Source organism: Nymphalis io, chromosome 2 (assembly GCF_905147045.1).
Source record: "Nymphalis io chromosome 2, ilAglIoxx1.1, whole genome shotgun sequence".
Taxonomy (NCBI): domain Eukaryota; kingdom Metazoa; phylum Arthropoda; class Insecta; order Lepidoptera; family Nymphalidae; genus Nymphalis; species Nymphalis io.
This window is the reverse complement of record NC_065889.1, coordinates 6,518,089-6,542,463: the sequence shown is the minus strand read 5'-3', so window position 1 is coordinate 6,542,463 and position 24,375 is coordinate 6,518,089. Positions and strand designations below refer to the sequence as shown.

Sequence of the window (24,375 nt, the reverse complement as noted above, 5' to 3'; positions counted from 1 at the left end):
TTAAATTTATGTATACACTAACAGCCTGTGAATGTCCCATTGCTGGGCTAAGGCCTTCTCTTCCTTTTTGAGGAGAAGGTTTGGAGCGTATTCCACCACGCTGCTCCAATGCAGGTTGATGGAATACACATGTGGCAGAATTGCAGTGAAATTAGGACACATACAGCCTCACGATATTTTCCTTCACCGTCAAGCACGAGATGAATTATAATCATAAATTAAGCACATGAAAATTCAGTGGTGCTTGCTCGGTTTGAACCCACAATCACCGGTTAAGATTCACGCGTTCTTACCGTCGTCGCGTTGGGACTCTACTACCACTTACCATCAGGTGGAGTGGAGTCATTTGCCCTACTGGCAAATATAAAAAAAAAACTAGGCCATCTCGACTTTTTTAAAATTATGTATATATAAATACAATATAATGTGTGTTCTATATACATACATTTTTTATTTATTTATTAAATATAATTCTATGACAACAAATACATACAACTTCTCATCTAAAGAACTTGCCTGGATTGTCATTGTCATTTGTCATTACGACCAATATTTCAAATAAAAGTCAAAACTTTGAAGTGTCAAACTGTTATTCATCACTAAATATATTATGTTTATAACTTTGTAGTTTGTGTTCCATTTATGTCAGAATCATAACAATTTATTTGCATTGTTTAATTATCTGAAATACTCTTGTATTGTAGATATTACAAAACTCTTTAAAGATGTTTTCTGCGCTTAAAAAATTAACTAAGAGTGGCGATGACCGCTGTCCAGCACCCATGCCGATGTCGTCTTCTTTGCAGAAGAAATTCTCAAGAGGCGTACATTTCAACAGTAAATATCACAAATAGGAAACCATGTGCATTGAGAATATATTGAGTAAAAGAATCATTTTTGTTTTTTAATGATCACTAATTGGTGAAATATTGTTTTAGTGAAAATTTTAATTAAAGGAGATAGAAATGTCGGTAAATCTTGCCTTTTACAACGTCTGCAAGGTGGAGCATTTACAGAGGAATATGTTCCTACAGAACAGATTCAAGTTGCTCCAATACATTGGGCTTATAAAAACACTGATTATATAGTAAAAGTAAGTAATATTAATATTACATCTTAAATGAGCTTCAGTTACATTTAAAAATGTAATGAATAAGTAATTATGAATCTTTTTGCTTATTCATAATTGGGACAATTAATACACATAATATTTTTTTAATAAAAAAAAAAAAAAAATTGAGGAGAACCGTAGGCCTCATGATAAATATTTAGCTTAATTTCATCATTGGTTATTTAGGTTGAAGTATGGGAAGTAGTGGATAAGGGTCGCACAAAGAAAAAACCTCCTCTTGGCCTTAAACTTGAAAATCAGTCAGCTCCGTCAGCACTCGAGGAAGAACATGAAACTCCAGTATTGGATGCTACATTTCTGGACGTCTACAAAAATGCTACAGGTGTCATATTAATGATGGACATAACTAAACCATGGTAATTCTACATTACCTTATTTAAATAATGCTGCAGCTTTTATAATTTTTTTTTTATTCTAAATTTTTTTTTCTTTATGTACAGGCATATTCTATTGAATATGCCTGTACATAAAGAAAAAAAAATTTGTCTGTTGTATTAAATTGTTATAGCGCCGAGAATAGTCATATTATATATAAATAATACTTTAACATTAATATGTAATTTTCAATTGACTTTCAAAGATATCTTAAAAAGTATCTAAAATGTCATGTGACCAAAAAAAAATTATTTGCATTATTTTTGAGAAATTAAAAAAACTTTCCTAGCCATCTGCAATAGGTTATATGCTAATTTTTATATGATTTTTTTAATGTTTGGTAAATGATAGGCAAGTGTCATCAAATGAAATATTTTGGAAAAGAGTTGTACAAAATAAGTAAAAAGTCATCAGGAACAATAAGATCTTTTTAAATAACACAAAATATTCTTAAAACCTGATTTTGCATTCCCACAATTTGAGTATAAACTTAACTCAATTGGTAGAACAAATGAAATAGAAAAGTGTATGGGTTGGAAAAATATTTGATCAAAAATAAATACAATATATTCCAATTATAATATAGATTATATATTAAAGTGTATGATCTTTTTAACACAATCAAATTATAATATTTTGTTGTTGTAAAAATGTTTAGAATATCTAAGTTTAATTTATATCTTATATATGTTTTAAGGACTTTTGAGTATGTGGTAAAGGAGCTTACACGTATACCAGCAGATTTGCCTGTTGTTATACTGGGCAACCACTGTGACATGCAACACCACCGCCAAGTGCATCCTCATCACATAGAACAAGCCATGTATCATGCAAAGATGACAAGGTAAAGTTTCCAGTCATAAACTCATCTGTACTAATTACATTATATATATTATTTACAATAAAATCTTTATTTAATAAATTCGCTTAGTAACTATGTTATTTTATAAAACTAAGTGGTTACATTAAATTAACATTAAATACATTAAAATGCACTTTTATACTCAACAAATTATGCTCCTCGCTTTCTTTCATTGATCATCAACTCAAACTATTATATTAAAATTTTACATACACATTGTCAAAGATAAAAAATAGGGCATTAGGTAACTCTAACTCCTCCCACTAAGAAAGAAACTTGTGTAAATGCAGATTTAAAAGTTGTTTAAATAATATAGGACTGCTCCAATCCGTTATGCAGAGTCTTCAATGCGAAATGGTTTTGGTTTACGATTACTGCACAAATTTCTAAGTGTGCCATTTCTAAGGCTACAAAAAACAAGCTTGTTGGAACAGTTGCAAAGAAATCAAAAGGATATGGAGGAAATTGAAAAGGAACTTGATGATTTTCAGGTAACAGCTTGATTAAATTTATTTTACACTTACTGGTTCCTCTGTCTAGGGGCTAGCTTGTAAAGTCGAAGATGCCGTGCTCCTGATTTCTCAGTAGCAGTATAGAGTTTATTCCTGGGCCTGAATTTTCTAAGATCGTGTGGGTTAACACACTTTTGCACTATAACATCTCCTATTTGCCAAGTCTCTGTTAATAATGGCCGCCAGTACGGCAATTGTTAAGGAATGCATAAATTTTAAACTGACCATAATATAAATTAACGATCTTAATAATAAACATTTTTCTTTAGTTAAAATCTGATTTTTAACTTTCTTTTGTCATTGATTTGACACTCGATCGAAGATGACACAAAATTTTGTAAGTACGTTATTTTTTTAGAGTTCCGAAGAATCTCAATATAATGTATTTTTGGACCGTCTGGCGAATAAGCGTAGACAGAGTACGGAGCCCGAGACCCGTATCAATACCGAACGCTCGCCGAGCATCGTACTTGGAGGTGGAAAACCTATTATACCGCCAAATGTTAATCCACTTGTAAGAACTAGCTTTATTACTCTTTAATTCAAATGGAAATGTACAATTAAAGCAAATTACGCTATCGATTACGCCATTGTGATTGAAAATTATAGTTAAATAGCTTAATGTATTTATATTGCTCATTTTAAATTAAATTTAACCATTTTAAAATTAAATAATTCTTAAAAATTGACAACTACTTTTTTTAGCTGTTTTTTTATTAGAAATATGTATCTAGTTTATGTATTATCTGCTATTTAACGATATAAAACCCTTATTTAAGTAATTATATTATTCGATATATACTTAATGCATTATAATATTTTTACAGTTAGCACAAGCCCTTAATCCAACTGCAGGAAAAATACAGATCAATGAAAATGTACAAATGAAACAAAGTCAATACGTTAGCTCCGAGTTATTAAAAAGTAAACCCCCAGTTAGCATGGATATGACACCGTCAAAATTACCTCAAGACAGGTTAGCAATATTTAATTAATATAGCTGCATGTTATTGAGATGCGGACTGCCCAAGATCGGGATGGTTGGCGTTCTATAGGGGAGGCTTTCGTCCAGCAGTGGATGGCAAAAGGCTGAAAAAAAATGTTTTTGAGATATAGCTCAATGTACTCACACATTGGAGAGGAAATTCTTAAATGAAGCACTTTTGACAATAACGCGGTTAAAACTATAATATACAGAAAACTTTTTTATATTAGTAGGTTTCCAAAATGTGTACAACAATAGCATATCTATCTTAACAGATGTTAAATTTTTCACAAATCCATAACGAATATCAAATATTAATTTAGATCTCGAACATGCTATGTCAATTCGAGGTTAAGATTGTTTATTTGTCTTTAATCTTCCTAATTTTTGAACTATGGTTTTAATGTTCCATTAAAATGAGCCCTTAGTATTGAGATTAAGTTATAAACAAATATCTATAAACTAAACGAATATTAAATACATAATGTTTATTAATTTTTGTAATTTTTTTCATGTTTTTTTTTTATTTAAATTATTGCGTCATTTAAATTATACATTAAATTATGTTCAGCCATATATGATATGTATGTATCAAATATCATATTTTTAACTCTTTTTTTATTGTTTTGTACTTTAATTTTGTCTTTGTTTCTTTTTGGTGAATAAAGTTATTTAGTATTATTATATGGAAGAAGACCCATTAATAGAAATAATATTGTAGTAATATACTACCGACATTTTAAAATAGCCAACACACTTATTTTCAGTGTTCCTAGCACACCATCCGGTAACAACATATCAATGTCAGGGTCTTCAGGAGCTTTGGACGAGTTCTACGCTGGCACTTTGGATAGCAGTTTCCTAGAAGACCTCGGACCAATTAGTAATAACAACCAGGAAATAAGCTATGACACTGATAGGTGACAAATATTTTGGCCTTAATAGTACTATATTGATGACGTCAGAAAAATAGACAATTCCTGACCAAGTAGAGTCATAATAGTATGAGTCAGACATTTGCCTTAAACAATATTATTCGTATGTGCTTTAACATTATTTTTTTATATTTTTTTTAGTGATGAAGATAACACAATAAATCCAAAAGTAATTGTCGATGAAGACGATCTAGACATTGAGAGCAGTCCACAGATAAAAACTACAACAGGAATAGACAATGTAGAAGTTGAATCAAGGTCAAAACATGATGATAATTTGATAAATGAATTTATGAAGCAAGCAGTCATAAGTAAGGACCATGAAGGAAACAGCAGCTTGTCTATATTAGGTGATCAGAATATAAATATCCATAGCGACTTTCCGCTGTGGTCTGGGGACTCAAGCGTAAGGAGATCTCCTGAAGGTGAACTAACTTTTGTATTTACTATAATTACATTAGTAAAAGAGGCGATCTCGGCATTCAGTTGAAAGAACAATTGTCATGATATTGAAAACGGCATTATAATAAACGCTGTTTAGCGGGTGATTACTTAAACAATGCTTTGTCCTTTTTTTTCGAATGTCAATTCAATAGTAACAGAAAGAGAGTGTTTAACTTAACAGTTGCTAAGCAATATTTATAAGTAAGACCCTTAGTTTTTATGATTAATATCGTGCTATAGTAAAGTAAAATATAATTAATATATATTTCGCGGATAAAATTTTGTCGAGTAGTGTGGTATAATAAGTTGTATAATAAAAATTAATCCTTAAACGCAGAGCCTTTGCCTAGCAGTAGCTCATTATACTTGAATTAAAAGTTATAAATATTTTTTTACGGATCAGATGGATTTGTTTTAAGATAATATTTAACAAACAAAAGGAGTTATTAGGCATTGTATACTTCAACATTAAAACTATCAAAGTCTTTTACGTCCTCGCGTCGTAATGCCGACCGGTGTGACTGAAATAAGGACTCGTCTCCACCCAACATCAAACCACCATAACGACAGCATGACGCGCTATGTTTACGTCCGTCCCTTATTAGGTGTCTTCTTATTTCTAAAAATATATATCATGTATATTTTTTTTAGGCGGTGAAGATCCAGATATAGCAAAAGAACCAGATCTGAAGGTAGGTTATTTCCTTTTGTGGTTTTAATTTTTATTTATAACTAAAAAAAAACGCGGTTTCGCCAGCGTGGAATTTAGTTTACGACGAAAGTCTTTCAAAATTAATTATTACAAAACGAAAAAGTCAAGTATATTTATGATTTCGGATCGATTTAGATGTTTTTGTTTTTAATTTTGTAATTTGTTTAATAAAATTTGTTTTTCTTTAAGGCTGACAAAAAACACAAAAAGAAGAAATCAAAAGATAAAGAAAAGGGCGATTATAGCGATAAATCGGAACGTAAGGAGAGAAAACATAAGCATAAAAAGACAAAAGGTGAAAAACAGTCGCACCCGCAGGATGGACTGCTGGCGCCCTCGGCGAGCGCTGCGTTCAACTACGAAGACTACGATAGCATTTAATGTCACTATTAACATAGTCACATATGTTTATTGTGTTTACATAATGTATATCAATTACTATTATAGAAGTGATACGGCGGCACTTCACTTGGTTAATCTGTTCACATGTTCGCATTTATTATAAATATGTAGAGGATCTATTTGATTACATGTTTGCTTCATTTGGTATGACCAATATGCATTTATAGCAAATACATCAAATAAGGTAAATATTTGCGAAAACAGTTGGTTCGCTTAAAGCATCGCTTCGTCTTGGTATGTCGAAGTTATTTGCGATTTCAGTCCATAGCGTTCTTATAAGATTCGCAAATACACCAAATATTTGTTGAAGTGCCGCCGGTCAGTTCAAAAACCAATCCAGCGCGATATACAGACAATCACACGAATACTATAGTCTCATATCTTTCACATTTATTAAGTTCTGATATTCACTATTACAATAACATGAACATTATTATTTCATTCCTATACAAGAGATTAAGATGAGTTATATTATGTATTATTAATTATATATTAACAGTGTATAAAGTCTAAAGGTGGCTAACCACGGTGTATGTTTCTGCGGTATACACGATATTCTTCCCATTATGCGTCGGTGCGGGCTGGTCCGCGTCCGTCCGTAATATCATGCAAGGTAGGACGCCACCTTTAGAATTACTTTATCACTTTGACATGTATTCAAAGCCATGAAACAGAGAAATTAAAAAAAGCCTTCCATTATTTTCACCAACCCGCATTGGAGCAGCGTGGTGGAATAAGCTCCAAACCTTCTCCTCAAAATGAGGAGAGGAGGCCTTTAGCCCAGCAGTGGGACATTCACAGGCTGTTTCAGTTCAGTTCAGTTCTTCCATTATAGTAACAGCTAGTATATTCTTCTCTCCTGTTAAAGATAACTCGTGGAGCTTTTTCCTGTACGCTCCAATGTGAGTTCGCATGTGATAGAGTTTTATCTGATACATGCTTTCCTTACATTTTTTTTTAATTATAAATTAATATTACCCACATAGAAAATTAGTGGTAAAACTAGTATATTTTTACACCAAACAAAAACAGAGGTGAAATAGCCCTGGCTATTATTGTTATTCAATAAATCTTAACAGATTTTAAGTAGACTAAAATTTTACTTATTTTGTTAAGTTTTGCTTATAATTTTTATACAATGTGTATTTTAATTTAAATGTATATTTCGTCCAATTTAGATAAAGTCATAGACGGATAAATTATCATAATAAAACTGAGAGGGTTTATTTGTATATTATCTCTTAATAAATAAATGTTAATGAATTTGAATGTGAATGAATTGAAAAATCGGTCTTAGACAATTGTCTTGACAAAACAAAACGTAATGCAATGAATTATAGAATATTAAGAGATAATATATAAACCCTAGAGACTTTGACATTCGATGCCTCCACCCCATTAGAAGTGGTTAGAGTAAAATTATATTATTTTGTCTGGGTGCCTTGTAGATCTAGGCATAAATCCGGGGTTGACAAAACCTATGAATTTTATGTGCTTTTTGCAGATATACAAAGTCAGTAGTAGTAGTCATACAACGAGATTCACAAACTATGATATATATAATATGAACCACGTCGTTCACGTCATACCGTGCAACGTAGCTCCTTACAATGTCGTGACGTGATTTTTTACAATGTCAACGTCGGTTTCCACAACACGTCTTCGCAACGTTACAGGATGACGCAATATGCCACGTTACGTCGTCGTTACGTGCTTATATGGGGTAGTCCTTAGATCTCACAATTTGCCATTGAGTCATTCATATTACAATCAACTGCAACAGGGTTACAGACGATTTTTTTTCTTAAATCCGTACAAAAATAACGCATAATCGCAATAAATTTCAAAGTCAATATAGAAACGAAAACTCAATTGTACTTGTTACTACTATTCCGATTTCAAGCATGTAAATTATATAATTATAAAAGGGGTTTTTTTCATACTGACTACATTCCTCAAAAGTGACGTGCATATATGCATTTGAGGTAACGACTCGTTATTCAAGCGTCTTTCGGCAGATTCCACAAATTCTAAATACAAAAACCACATAAACAAGCTACTTTGATATATTTCTATCGTGTCCCTTTTTGACGATCGTAATCGTCAGAAAAAAAGGATTCTATAATATAAAATAAGATAAAAAGGCACTTAAAATATAAAATTAAATATAGCTTCGACATTTATCGAATGCACTTTGTCTTGGCCCCAGGTGCCTCACGTTAGCTATTACTTTATGCTACGAAATTTTTTATTTGTAATTTGAATATAGATAAGTGTCATCCATAAACTTGATAATATATATCATATCAACCATGCGTTGACAAAAAATAATGTCTTTATTACTTTTAAATTTACTTACAATGAACTGAAATTGGATTTGAATTAGAATTGATATCGTAGCTGCAGAATTTTTACTGTTGACGTGTTTTTAAAGTACTATTGCCTTGTTAAAACATAACAAATTTTCTAGTAAGTATATAATATATATGTTGAAAATATAAAAAAACGTTCTCAATTAACCGTGTAATTATATAAAAAAAAATGTTGACAAGTAACCACCCAAACGATCAATGTTTTTGATTCAGATGTAATTTATCTTGCTTATTATAAGAATCAATTGTTTAAAAATGCTTTAAGTGTGTGTAAATTAGATATGAAATATATAATGAGTATAATTTTATTTATATAAAATATCTAGCAGTGGCGGATTTTATCAACAGCTAAGTAGGCCGAGGACAAGGACGGAATATTAAACCTACAATAAAAAAACATGATAAAATTATTTATCTCTAAGTACTATGATTGTTCTATTAAAAATTGCTGTGACTTTTTCTAAGTAACGTCCTAAGTACCTATCCCACTGTTTGATAAAAGATCCTCGTGTTATGAGATTTAATTTTTTTCAAAAAAACTTAACAAAATTTATATTTACTGTTTTTCTATATACACTATTTCATTATATACAAATATATATTTTTTTAATTTTAAACGACCTTATCCTAATCCGCCACTGATGTACAATCATAGGGCTGCCAACCACACTAATAATAAATTTGTATTAAAAAATATTACTTTATTATTGTTGAATTTCATTGATATTTTTTATATAAAAAGTATCAATGCAAATAACTTTCACTGGATAAATATAAATCTGTTAAAAATAAGTATTAAAAGGTGGTAATGGCTTTCGCACTTAAGGGACTGCATGAATTTTTGAAATTATCTTGATTGCCATTCACAGATTTTTAAAAATTTCGAGGTCTCACTAAAGAAATATCCACAAACATTAATAATGACCTTCGAGCCTATTGCTTATTAGACAGACAGACATTTTAGAAAACATGTTTTGCTCAAGTACTAGATAAATTACAAAGATTTTTCCATACCATTCCATTTTAATATAAAATAAAACTTACCTTGAATGTGTTAATTTGAAACAGCTTTATTTATTTTTTTGTGGATGCTTACGTAAATAATCAGTATTTACGTATCTTTTAATATTCGCCAGAATTGTAGCACCTTATACGATTTCAAATCAAAATGATGTACTTTGTAGCACCTTAAAATTTTATAGAAACATTCTAATTTTAATCCAGTTTATATTCCTAAACTGTATTATTTATACGCTTTTAATTTTATTAAAAAAAAAGTAATAATTCTTATTTTAAATTACTTTTGTGGTAACAAAAATATTAATAACTTGTTTTAATTAAATAATTAATAACTATTGTTGGCAGTCCTATAGACGTATTATATTTTAAAACCATTCCATGCGTTTGCAGTTTACATATAGCGAGTATCGTATAGTATCTGACGATATTTCATCTAGTCGATACAGTGAAATATTATTTTGAAACATGATCTCAACTTTACAGAAGACAATTTTTCTGGATTTGATTGAATTCCAAAATATATCTATGTATATATAGTAATAATTGTTGTATCTACAAGCTATACCATATAAAAATTGTATATGTCTGCAATTATTGAAAGTTAAAAAATATTTTAATCAATATATTATGCTATATTTTGAAAAATAATTTTATCGTGCTTGTTAAATAATAAATAAAATATTACATTAATATAATTGTATACTTTAAAATCCAAATAATATTTTAAATTTTATTATTTCATAATATAGTTTTTGTATTTTCCTTTGTGATTTAATTAATGTGTTGTGTTTTAGACAGGAGAAGGATTAAACTTAAGGGAAGGCAAGGAGGCTTTGATAATGATGGGTGGTGTTGATTTCAACGAAAGATTTTTAATAAATAGATTACAATCTATTCAAAATGTAAATATACAACCACATCGATATTTTATTGGTTAGATTATAAAAATTGGACCACTTGTGTGAAGTCCACGCAGTAATGTAACAATATTACAAACAAAAATCTCTACATAACAGAACTTACAGATATTAGTCAACTTTATTTTATACATTCTATAGTACACGATTATTTAACATTAATATTTACCTAATATTATATTTTATACATTCTATGTATATTAGATAATATTCTCCCATTTGTAATAAGTTAATAAAACTATAAAATATTCTCTTCAGTTATAGGCATTCAATAAGGCTAATGTAGGTAATGAAACAATATTTGGTGATTTTACGATTCTCTTTGAATACAACACGAAATACTTAACTGATAAAACAATTTATACAAAGCACTTTGTACTTGCCTTTTCATATTATTTTTTTTTTTTAATTTATTTTTAGTTGCCTTGGACTATTTGTTTTAAAAAACTTACAAAACAAATAAGATTTCATGTTAAATTGTTGATATAATTTTTATGTACAAAAAAATAATAATAGTAAAAGGGTACAAAACAATTGAAAATGCTGTAAAATTATATTACAATAATAAAACCAAAATCAAACAAGACAAATAATTAACGTAATTACTATTAATCTATTGTACTTTATTTTTATTTTGAGAAATGGAATAAGAGAAACCATAATGTCTAACATTGTGAGATGTAATTTCATACCAATTAATTGCAAGTCAAATAATCAATTTACATATAGTTCATTAAAAATATTAATTATTGCGTGACTACAAGTGATCTAAAAAATATTTGTGTCAAAATTATAAATGCAATTTATTGAATAATCAAAATAGTTCTATTACATGGATTGATGATTACTGGAAGATAAAATTTAATCTGCTTGATCTTATAAATCGAAATTATACCGTATTTTACCAAATTGTTTATAAAAATATTAAAAAAATCAGCACTTGCTTCAAATAGATTAAATATTTTTTTGACTTGATTCTGTTTATTTACTAAGAAATAAAAAAATATATGCGATGTCCGAATTTGACTCGTTTACCGGATGTTTCGTATAACATTGACAGGCAAAAAATGTGATTATATTTTATTTAAAATTTGACACAAAAATTGATGAAAGTTTGACTTTAAAAATATTACAGGCAGATTAAAATTGTCGTCAATTTTATCAATCAATATAACTATCAGTAACCTGAGGTACTCGATCGCGTTACACAGATAGACTCGAAATGAACCTTAGGGATACATTTTTAATAATTAAGGTACGGAACCCAAGTTTTCATTAAAATAATTAAATTGTAAAGATGCTCTCAATTGATTACAAGAGTTTGTCAACAGTACAACTGTAGGTTGAAACATGTATGTACTTAGGTCAAATATTAATATTAGCAACATTGCAACAAAAATAGCTGCATCACTAGATCATTCATGATGTAATGCATTGTCAAAGTATAGTTTTATAAGTAAGAAGGAAGCATTCAGTTTCAATAATCATATTATATCTTTAAAATTCATTAGTTTTCTGAAACTAAACCTTAGAAAGGAATGTTGTTTTTTTTTTTAAATGATAAAAATGTAATAAGCTATTTAGGGCATAACATCAATATTTGGCATCTATTTGAAACTATAATATATGCTCATTTTATTATTAAAATTTGTTATCTGCGAATTTGCACATTTCATTCATTTATTTCTATTGTTATTGCTTTTCATAAGACCAATTTATATATAAAAAAAACAAATAACCATAGCCAGTATTGTAACACTCATTATATATACATTGTTTTTAAATAAACATTTCATTCTTTAAAGATATTAAGGCGATTTGAACAATACAACAAACAATATTTTTGTCGAGTTACCAGATCAGAAATATTACTTCATTTTAAAAACAATAATGGTTGTATAATAATTGGCTATGTAGGTTCATATATATCAGATTGACTATTTTAAATTCTCTACTTCCAGTTAAGCACATGTTTATGCACCCTAGCGCTGTAATTCAAAACAACAATATCTATCTTGAATGAAGTATTTACTAATCACTAATATAATTAATCTGTATCTCTCATAAACTATGGGCTGCAAAATAATTTGAATGCATTTCTAGCTTCCTTACACTTAAAACTAGTTAGATAATCTTATTTACAATTACTAACAATAATTGTTCAAAACTATAATTACATCACCCAAACTTTCTCCACAAAGAAGTCTCAACAGGTCTTGTCAAAGGGATTCTATCAAGAATTAAAAATTCATTCGAGTTGTGAAACAAAGAAGACGATTGGGATCGTCAGTCCACGCGTGAAGTTTCATTGAAACCATCGTCTAGATAACTCTGTAGCACATGCGACTGATGTCCTATATGGGCACTTAATGATTCGAAACTTATGTTTTGCTCCACAAAATTGTTGTGTACTTGATTAGGCGGTTCTACCCTAAACTGACCTAAGGTCCAAGGATCACTTACATCGTTATGTCTTCGAATAGCACTATCAAAAGGTGATAATTCATTCCAGGGCTGCGGCGGTGGCGTGTTTAGCATTGTAGGAATGTTCTCAGCGTGCGATTGTAGAGGAGATTGTGTTGGTTCCGCATTGAACGAAGATCCTCCCCATACTAAGGACTCCATTGCAGATGTTGGATTACTCATATGATTAAATCCCCATGAATTTGGGATTTCAGGCGGTGGGATATTTGGAGTTATTTCGGGTACTTTAGGCACTGAGCGGCCATACACGTCCTGTGTTCGTCCACTTAAATGGGGCCTTGAAGGGAGACCCCCATCAGGACTGGGCAAATGGCAGTCCGGGCGCATCATAGGGCTGTACTTGCCTACTCCAGGGCTCTTTTTATTGTAACTATTCTCCACACTGGGTCTTGGAGAATATGGGCTGTGATGTTGTTGTCGCGACATTGGACTGTATTGACCCGGCGTTTTATTAGGATTATTCCGAAGACTGTCACTCTTTATACCAAGGCCAGCATCGGGACTCGTATGTGTTGAAGGGTGAGGAGAAAATGGAGCGTGATGTTTAGTAGGCATTGGACTATAATTACCAGTATTCCAAGCCCCAGTTTTTTGCATATCTGATTTAACTATTTGACTTGTGTCTGGACTTGGTTGCGCAGAGTAAGGACTAGGCTGCGAAGAATATGGACTAGGCTGAGTAGAATAGGGACTGGGCTGTGTCGAATAAGGACTTGGTTGAGCAGGACTCGGTTGAGCCGAATATGGACTTCGTTGGGAAGAAAATTGAGTGTCCTGTCTTGGCATGGGACTGTAGCTACCATAATTCCAAGTATTAGGATTCTTTATATCCTGTTGCTTTATTGATAACGTTTCTGGACTAGGTTTATTTTCCAGAGAAGTTGTTGGACTACACTGCTCTGTCACTTTGCTATGTCTAATCTTGGTATGGCTTTCTAGCCTGTTAAGTGGACTTGCTTCAGACTTATGTGTTGGAGTACCTTTGAACTGACCTAAATTCCATGAATGATTACTTTTTATTGATTCAGGTGGAACGTCGGGACTACTAGGTATTTGACTATCGGGTTTTTGGACGGGACTAAAGTGTGGACTTCCCATTTCAGTCTTAGAATCTGACCTGGGAGTAGACGAAGAATCAGGCTTAGATTGAGCAAGAGGACTCGAAAGATTTGGAGTTGTTGAGCCTTTTGGAATTTGCGTATTTTCAATAACATTATCTAAATTATTTTTCGTTTTTTCTAATACTTTACCGCTAGAAGTAGACTTTATTTGAGTTTCAGAAGAAATTCGTCTATCAGCCATCCTCGTACCAGGGTCGGATACACTTTTTGGCTCTTGAAACACACACTGGGAAGACTTTTCTGGAGATTTGATTTTTGATTTGCTACCAGAACTTTCAGGAATGTCACTGCTTGCATCATCTTCAGTTTTAGATACTTTAGATTTTTTCTTTTTGGATTCATCGCTTTTACTGTCTTTAAGTTTAGCTTTTTCTGGATCTAAACTATCTTTAAGATCTTGAAGTTCCTTTCCGGTATAAAGTCGTTTCATACCTCTCGGTAAAGCTCGACATGAACTGAGATTTAAAGATTCTATATGAGGACATTTTAATAGCACTTTTTTCACAGCTTCGTAAGACACAGATGATCCACATAAATTGAGTATTCTGCAATGAAAACATGATAATTTAGTACATATTAGATAGGTATCTTTATAACTATCAAAAAAAGTTACAATATTAGCCATCCAATGAATACCTTAATTTGCTGTCTGGCGAATCTGCTAGCGCGGATACAGCATCGTGAAGTACTTTTGCAGCAGAGGCCCAAGACAAGTCCAACTCCAGTAGACTGTGGGACCATTTCTCGCAGATCAGCTCGAGGCACGCATTTGTTTGACGCAAAATATTGCAACCTAATAGAAACAATAAAAGGTAAATATTTACAATATTAAGTCATTCATTTTTAATTTTGATCGGTTTTGTATTAATACAGTTATATCTCAAGTGAGGTGTTCCGGTGGAATCTCTTAAAGTATACAATTAACTCTCAAAAGGCAGAAATCTTAACAACTCTAATTTTACCTCCAAGGAAGAGATGTTGCAGGTCCCAGGCGGGCACGCGCACGAGCCCCGAGTCCGTGAGGCGCTGCAGGCCGCGCAGGTCCAGCAGGCGCAGGCGCGTGGCGGCGCGCACCAGCCGCGCCAGCGCGTCGTCACCCAGCCGGTACTCGCCCACCGCTGTGCGCTCCACCGCCGCGCTGCTGGCGATGGACACCTCCTCTAGCTGCGACCAGCCCGCCTCCAGCTGCGGGAGCGACACGATACATCACGCGATCGTGCGCGTTTTAATATTATATTTTACACGAAACTATAATTTTTGCAACCATATTAATGGATCCTTGCATCATGTTTGTATATGTATTAGTAGGTATGTCATAAAATTAATGATTATGTATCAATCACATAGCTGGTTTCCACTTTTAGGTAATCGATAGACGTAAATTTTTACTTAGTCAATACCTGTTGTGAAGTCGTTGCAGAGGCAAGAACTAATTGAGCATTGGCAGCTCTGAAGACTCTCATTTTGGGGCAACCCTTTTGTAAAGCTTCCAACGGTATAGGCGCGGGATGTGACGTCGCCAAAGCGCCTGATATATCTAGTACTTCAAGGTTAGGGCAATGGGTCTGTAAATCAGAACATATACAATCGTTATACAATATTTTAACAAGGACACGTGACCATTGTGAGACTTTGAGGACAGTGAATAATATGACTTACGGCGACGGAAGAGAGTATCTGCGGTAATGCCGAGAATTTGTTATTTGCTAAAGTCAGGTGTGTAAGACGAACGCCAAAGTTCGTCGCAATACGAGCCATCGATGCCGCCGAAAGACAGGTACTCGATCCTCCAGTTTCGGACTGTTGACAATAGTAGTCTATGATTATTGGATATAGTGACGTAACACATCTAAAAATTAAATTAAATGTGTCTACCTATATTATAAATGCGAAAGTATCTCTGTCCGTTACGCTTTCACGCCTAAACCACTGAACCGAATTTGATGAAATTTAGTTTCAGTAAGCTTGAACCCCAAGGAAGGGCATGGCTATTTTTATATGTACCTTCCCAAGTCGCGGTTAAAGCTGCAGGCGAAAACTAGTCCTTATATATATATGGATATATCCAATACTATAATACTAGTTTACGCACGCACATGGGGGGGGGGGGGGGGGCGTTTGTCAGGTGTTAAGTACTCTATATACTTTACTATACTCCTGACAAATTTTATGCGACATTTAATGAACTTTCGTTAAGAAGTTATGACGTGAAAGCGTAATAAACAATTTCACTTTCTCATTTATAAAATTTTTAGTTAAAGTTTCAAGTTCATGCCAACTAATGCAATTAGAAGCGTTGCTTATTTTTAATCTATCTAATAACAACCAGTTATCTGCGAACACTGCAAACCCTTTTTTTTTTCTCGCTGGAAAAACACATTTATGTGTTTCCCCCACATGAGGTGGGGGGGTATGTGGGACTCGCCGGCGCTGAAGGCGCCGGAATACCCACTAAAAACCAGCGGTACCCACTCCATCTTGTCGGGGGACGTCACGGGATCGCTTGCGCATACTATCGTGCCGTCCCGACGGTTGGCCCGCGTCTGCGGGCATCCAAATCCTAGGGGGTACTCGGGGTACAGAGACCCCCTGGCCCCGGCGACACTCACGGCGGGAGGAGAAGATGCGCATAGCGCCGGCGTCTTCTCCCCGGTCTTCTTCGACGAAGCGGGTCAGCGGAGGCACTCTCCTCGCGCTCCTGCTCCGCGGCCTCCTTCTGCGACATGACATTTTCGCAGAAGGAGACCATCTCCATCCAGCACCTTTCGCTACCAAGCATGGCATTTATCACGCTCGGCAGCGAAAGGTCTCCGCCGATTAAAGTCGCCAGGGAAAGGCGCTGAGGCCCCCAAGCGGCACACTCCATCAGAGTGTGGCATGCCGTGTCCGTAGGCGCACCACACTCGTGGCAGGAGGGCGTTACCTCCCGCCTGACTATTCCGTGCAGGTACTTACCAAAGCACCCATGTCCAGTAAGCACCTGAGTCAGTCTGAAGGTCAGCGTGCCGCCTTTTCTCGTTACCCAGCGACTCAAGTGGGGACGGATCGCCTCCACTGTCGCCAGGCCTGCTGATGGAGACCTCAGATCCTCCTCCCACCTGCGAATCAGGGCTTGCTGGGCGAGAGTCCTGATTCGCAGCACCTCCTCCAACCCTGGACGGTCGCCACGCGACCTCACTTCCGCCCGGAACCGGTACACGCGAGCACCTCCGCTTGGAGCTCCCAAGGCGGATCGCCCGCGAGAAGTGTTGCCGCCGTCCACGACACCGTACGATATCCGCGTATCACCCTCACCGCTATGATTCTCTGCGGCCTTCGCAAGAGAACCTTGTTCCGAGCGGTGAGAGCGTCCACCCAGATGGGAGCACCGTACAGAGCCATGGACCGCACAACACCGGCGTATAATCGCCGGCATGGCGTTTCCGGCCCTCCTACATTTGGTAGGAGCCGGCTTAAGGCAGCAGCAGCGTTGATGAGCTTCGGGCCAAGTTGGACAAAATGCTGCCCGAAGCTCGAACACTGCAAACCCAGCTGAACTTTTATTTGACAGAGAAACCCAATATTGTATTGGTCCAATCCAGGAAATGTGCCTTAACGAACAAGGAATTTATTACATTACATGTATACATATAAATATGCAAAACATCATTATAATTTATTTCGCCTTATTTCTCATTTCTCTTAATCTCTTTCAAATCTATTTTATCTTATGTAATATATTATTTTGTTAAAAAGTGGCGTGTTATAAAGTAACAAACAGGCACGACAAGATATAAGAGTTATACGAAATAAATAGTAAAATTAAGCATAAAGAATGTTCTCTTTAGTTAAAAAATCGTTTGTCCTCTCTGACTATCAACGCACAGCCAAAATTAATAACTCTAAAAAGCTTGAAACAAATTTTTAATTTATAAGGTACGCATCCGCTAAGAAAGAATTAACTTTCTATGCATTTTACCCGCATGGATTTGGGACAGGTAGTTAGTATGAAAAATATCTTCATGTATATATTTGTACCGTTAAAGAGAGATCGAGGCGTTGCAAGTTGGGCAAACCCTGCACTAAGTCAAAGAGTTGCTCGGGCGTGATGCGGCTCCAGCCTGCCACGCTGAGCTCCACCAGTCCTGGACAGTAGTCCACCAAGCACGCTAGCACCCACGACACGTTGCACACTTTCCACTGAGCTGTAATAACATCACAAACTTTACTTCGTTGGTATTATTAAAAATAAAATTGATAAACCTAATAATAAATTATCATTGAATTTTGCTGTATATTAATTGCTATGATTACATAAAGATGCATTCAGAATGGAAAACCGACAATTATTGTGTTGTCACCATGCATTGGTGAAAAAAAATTCTTTAGTTATAATACGTTGACTATAAAATTTATTTATACAATGTCACATAGTTCTTGGTGACTTTCAGAAGAGTTGATAACATTTCCAGACCTAGAATTTAACAACCAAGAAACCACACACTGTTATAATTTATACTTAATTACGAATATATAATTATAATTCTTAAGAAAGATTATTAATTTAATGTTATTCATAATATTTGCGACAAATAGGCCTCGCTAGTGATGATGATGACTGATTTTGGCTCCAGGGAGCATTCTCAACGTAGACTAGCCAGCTGAGGAATAATATATTACAGAGCACAAGTGGGCAAATACAGCCCTTTCGTTCTCTCTCCGTCGTAATCCGATACTGTACCAATGTTACGTGCTTTCCGAGGTACATTGGCTTGACCTAGACGGAACTTGAGCTCAGGTTGTGATCTACAGCCTTATTTTAAATTTAATATTACTTCTTTTTAGTATTTCTTAATATATTCAATACAACTATTATATATTACATAATTACGAATATATAATTAAAACGATTTTCTTTTCCAGCCAAAGTTATACACAATTAAGAAATGTATGCTTATGGTATTTGACCTCAACATGGTCTTAAGCAATATTTTTTCATCATCAACTTTTTAAAAGTTTTATATATTAAATCAACAGTAGATTATAAATTGTTAATTTTGTATTATTGTTATATTATACAAGATTAATATCATAGTAATTATTATAATACCGAAGATGAAAGAAAGCCGAGATGGCCTAGTGGTTAGAACGCGTGAATCTTAACCGATGATCGTGGGTTCAAACCCGGGCAAGCACCACTGAATTTTCATGTGTTTAATTTGTGTTTATAATTCATCTCGTGCTTGACGGTGAAGGAAAACATCGTGAGGAAACCTGCATGTGTCTAATTTCATTGAAATTATGCCACATGTGTATTCTACCAACCCGCATTGGAGCAGCGTGGTGGAATAAGCTCCAAACCTTCTCCTCAAAAGGGAGAGGAGGCCTTAGCCCAGCAGTGGGACATTAACAGGCTGTTACTGTACTGTACTGTATTATAATACAGTACTCTAAAAGAAAAAGGAAATAGAAACTTTCTAAAACAAAAAAAATCACAAGTCGATCCTTTAAAAACATTTAAACATGATAAATGTGGCTGTATATATTGATATCCTTACCAATATTTAAACTCTGGCACTGTGTTAAACGATTTTCAAGAAGCCAGACCAGTTTGTAGTCTGTTTTACATTTTTCAACAGTATGTTGCGAAAGGTCTACATTCTTCCACAGCTCTGGCCTACAACTGACACTGTGCCATAATTGACATACTCTACCCAATCTGAAAAAACATAATGTATATTTATTTTTTAAGCGCATCTACCATCTGAGAGGGTATGCCCATACTCGCCGCGCTGGGCAGGCGTGTTGGCGAACGCAGTAGGGGGTTAGGTGGTTTATGGGTGGGACGCTGCTGCCCATCACCCCTTTTCCCTGTCCCTTAGTCACCTTTTACGACACCCACGGGATGAGATTGGGGGAGTGCAATTCTAAGCCGGCACTCCACGGCACATTGATTGATATTTATTTTTATATTAAGAATATATAAAACAAAATAAAATACCAATATATCTAATGATAACCTATTAGTTATATTACCTAATGATATTCGGTAGTGTGCCCTGCTGAATAACATATTCAAATATTTTCGCTAAAATTTCTTCAGGCATTGAATATGCCCATGGACTTTGCGGACCATTTCCCTTACTAACTGTTGTGCTACTTCTAGTTCTCTCAGTCTTTTGAGCTTTATCTGCAATAACAATATTAAAAATAAAAAAGATGTTTAATTCAAAGTGTTTAATCACAATATGACTGAATATATCAATGTAATTTTTGTCCTACATATACAAAGCTTTTTCTATTTTATGGTATAATAAGTGAACATACAAAGCAATGCAAAGATACCTGAAAGATGTTTTTTATTAAAACAAAAAGTATAGATAGCATTTCATTCACATACAAATATCCAAACCAATAATAAAAAGTTTCTAAACCAACACACCTATAATTTTGGAGTTATTATTGTTAGATTTCTTAGCCTTAGGGCGGGGTTGTCTCGGTTTTATCGCAGCAACGCTCATAGCAGCCGCAGTGTCTCCCCTTGAAGGATCATATTCTTCACCAGAGCTGGCACTAGCAACAGGTGATGCTGCTCGTTTCTTTTTCGATTTTCTTTGCCCAATATCCGCTATGGAAGTGGGTGTAGGAGGAGTAACCTGAAAAAGGTAATTTATAATTTTTCAAATTATGTTATCAGATATGATGTAATACATATGATTTAATTGATAGCAATATAGTGATAAAAAATTAAAGATTACTGGAATAAAAAATGTCTAGGTAGTAATTCAAAATAAATTAATAATATTTTGTTTATAAATACTGGTGGTAGAGCTTTGTGCAAGCTCATCTGGGTAGGTACCACCCACTCATCAGATATTCTACTGAAAAACAGCAGTAATTGGTATTGGTTTGAAGGGTGAGTGAGCCAGTATTTACAGGCACAAGGGACATAACACCTTAGTTCCCAAGGTTGGTGGTGCATTGGTGATGTAAACGATGGTTAACATTTCTAACAATGCCAATGTCTAAGGGCGTTGGTGACCACTTACCATCAGGTGGCGCATATGCTCATCCGCCATCCTATTCTATTAAAAAAAAAACATTTTATTCACAATTAAATTTATAAAGTATGTCAACCTAAAAAATATATTTAAAATGTGATATAATAATAATGTAGATATAATAATAATTATCTGATATTGTTTTAATGTTTAATATCACTATATTATTCAATGTTTTTCACAATGATGTTTAAAGAATATTAAATCTAGATTGTAAATCTAGAAGAAGGAATCATCATTCCCCACCTCCCAGAGGAAGGAAATATCATTGAAGAGATTTTTTAACACAATCAATCAATACTTATTGCTAACAAATAAAACTTAGGCCTTATTAATATATGAATAAATAAGAAGCATTTCCTATTTTTAAATTTACATCCTACTAGAAATAGTATTAAACTGTCCAATTCCATCTTACCAAGCCTTCTGTTTGTTTTATATCGTAGACTACATGGGTTTCCATTAACAAGAATAATTTTGTCCATTTTTTTTAAACAATATAAATTTATATGTGAAAATATCATTGAGGACAGAAATACAAAGTTAGTCTATTTACTAATATTGTCTGTTTTGTTAATTTTTTGTATCAGAAATGTACATTTATTTTATGTCCAATAAGAGTTGATGTAGGCTTTTTATAAGTTACAAGTACATGCCCTTGACAGGTTTTTTGCAGGTATTTTAAGTAATAATTTGTTGTATATTTTAAATTATATTTTCTATGAGTCATCAATTTGACCAGATTTAGGTTACCTTATTTGTCATTACTTAGCCTGTATTCCTTCCAGAAATTATTAAATGCAGTAATCATTTCACATCATCAAATCAACCACCATCTAAGCATAATCAAATTTGTTGCTTTATAAATCAATACACATTATATATTGCCTTCTACCACATCTGTTTGTCGGTATACATTTATAATCTCGGGAACTACTGAAGGAGTCTTCTTATACATAAACAGATTAATTCATGAGGAAGGTATGTAATAAAAAAATGTAATAAAAATAATGAAAATTTTGTATAAATAACCAATGATATGACAATATTTCTCAATTATCCCAGTAAAAATTGGGCCCTCTGATTGAGATCCATTGCATATTGCATAAATATATGAAAGTCAATGGGTTTAATTAGTTTTAAAGAAAAGTCAACTGCTCTGTATTTATCTACTGAAGAGTTCATTTAAATTGTAATTTTGTAAAATAATAATATTGTATATATTGCACCACTCATATAGATGACTTAAAAACAAAAGAATTCACAATAAAATATAATAAAACAAATAAAAAGGAAAAAAAAAACATAACAAAACAGACAATTGATTTCTAGAGCTTATATTTTGGTTTTATGAATGTTTAGTTTTCAAGTATTTCACTACCAGGCAACTAATAAATATAGTAGGTAAGCTATAAAAGTTAATGGTGAGTACACCTGATTTTTTAATAGCCATAAGGAACAGGGAAGTTATTGATAAAAATGCATTGTCATTAGCATTTTATATACTTACATTATCAGAAGAAATGGCAACTAGATAACATCATTTTAAATTTGTAATAATTTTTATGTCAGTGTGCTGAGTGCTGACTTACATCGAAAACAGAATGATGTATAATAGAAGACTTTTATAATCTATTATATCAAATTTATCACTGTATTCTTCATGGTTTTCCTATATGTAACAAGTTGATTTTATCTGTTAGTAAATTCTTATAAGACAAAAAACTTACCATTTCTTGAACACTTGTCCTTCTAATCTTAATCTTTATTTTAGTTTTTGTATCCACTATCTGACTTCGATATGTGGGTGTACAATCAGACTTCTTAGATTTCTTTTTGCTACGGGAACTACAGAGCCCCAACATGGAACGAGGTTTACCACTACAAGGTATTACTATATTAGTCCTTTGTTCCTTTGAAGATTCCTTTGACTTACTCTTTTTTGTTGATAATTGACTAAGTTCATGACTGTAAGGTTTGCCACTCTGTCGTGGCAAATTAATTAACGGTAACTTTACACTACGCTTTAGCACTTCATCATCTGAACTTTCACTTTCTTCTTCTTCTTCTTCTTCTTCTTCTTCTTCGTCTTCTGCTTCTTCATCTTCCTGGCACTCACTACTACTTACTAAGTTTAAGTTTTTACCACCTTTCACCATAGACACTAAACTATTAGAAGTGTGCGTCCTTTTATGAGAATTATGAGAATTTTTTTTCCTTTTTCTCTCTTTAGGAAGACATCCATTAAGAGTTGAATGATCTGTATGGCGTCTGGAGTGCTGCTTATGTTTTCTGTGGCGAGGCCGTGTCGGGGACGGCAGCGCTCCGTTGACGACCTGCATCCTTTGATGAGCAATATCGTCAATGCTCTGCTCAAAATCTGTCTCTAATTTAACACAAGAAACGCTTTCCAGCTCTTCTTGTGACGTATCTGAGTCAGAGTCAGAACCTATTTTAGGTAGATGAATATCGGGAAACAGGTCCTTACGGACAGAGAGCCTCATAGCGGGCTCAGCAGCATCATAGCCGCCGTTTACGGGACTCGAACGGCCCGACATACCGCCCGCCTCCCGCAGCCCTCACGTACCACTTCTACAATCCGCTCACCGTCACCTGTCCGTCGTGAAGTAAACAATCGGTTTGACACATCACATTTTCACTTTTGATGCTGAGACACTCACTAACTATTAAAAGATAGTACTATTACGTTTGATTGTCGATAATCGAAGTACCGACCTTCATCATATTTTTTAAAAAGCACTTTTAAAGACAATTTAATGCATCTTTTTTTCTTTACATATTCGCATTTTAGGTCATCCATGTTCATGTAACGTTGTGATTGCGAAAAACAAAGTACAGATCATTTTCGCGGACACTAACACTTTTATCTTAAATAAAGACAGCTCGATTACACCAATTCTCAGACCACGTACTGATTATTAATTATTTTTGTCGACTCCGAGTTGATGAAAACTGTTGACCTTGTTAAAAGCTTATTAGGTTTCAAATTTTAGTCAACAGATGCAGACATTGTCACAAAGGTTGTTCTTTGGTTGTTCGTC

The 24,375-nt window shown here is 33.8% G+C and overlaps 2 protein-coding genes across 2 annotated transcripts; one reads left to right on the top strand and one right to left on the bottom strand.

The window, feature by feature from the left end:
- Window positions 1-595: 595 nt before the first annotated feature.
- On the top strand, window positions 596-10,405 carry LOC126775691 (rab-like protein 6). The gene is made up of 11 exons (XM_050497757.1): window positions 596-837; window positions 939-1,093; window positions 1,298-1,488; window positions 2,205-2,351; window positions 2,686-2,860; window positions 3,240-3,395; window positions 3,709-3,857; window positions 4,634-4,786; window positions 4,943-5,226; window positions 5,897-5,937; window positions 6,147-10,405. Exons 1-11 carry the CDS (start codon window positions 726-728, stop codon window positions 6,336-6,338), a joined length of 1,755 nt encoding a protein of 584 aa, XP_050353714.1. The 5' UTR covers window positions 596-725; the 3' UTR covers window positions 6,339-10,405.
- Window positions 10,406-10,660: 255 nt separating this feature from the next.
- On the bottom strand, window positions 10,661-24,349 carry LOC126775682 (uncharacterized). The gene is made up of 10 exons (XM_050497749.1): window positions 23,044-24,349; window positions 20,695-20,908; window positions 20,289-20,442; window positions 19,811-19,971; window positions 18,291-18,457; window positions 15,933-16,073; window positions 15,674-15,838; window positions 15,236-15,458; window positions 14,910-15,066; window positions 10,661-14,818 (listed from the first exon to the last, which is right to left on the bottom strand). Exons 1-10 carry the CDS (start codon window positions 23,869-23,871, stop codon window positions 12,955-12,957), a joined length of 4,074 nt encoding a protein of 1,357 aa, XP_050353706.1. The 5' UTR covers window positions 23,872-24,349; the 3' UTR covers window positions 10,661-12,954.
- Between the last annotated feature and the right edge of the window lie 26 nt (window positions 24,350-24,375).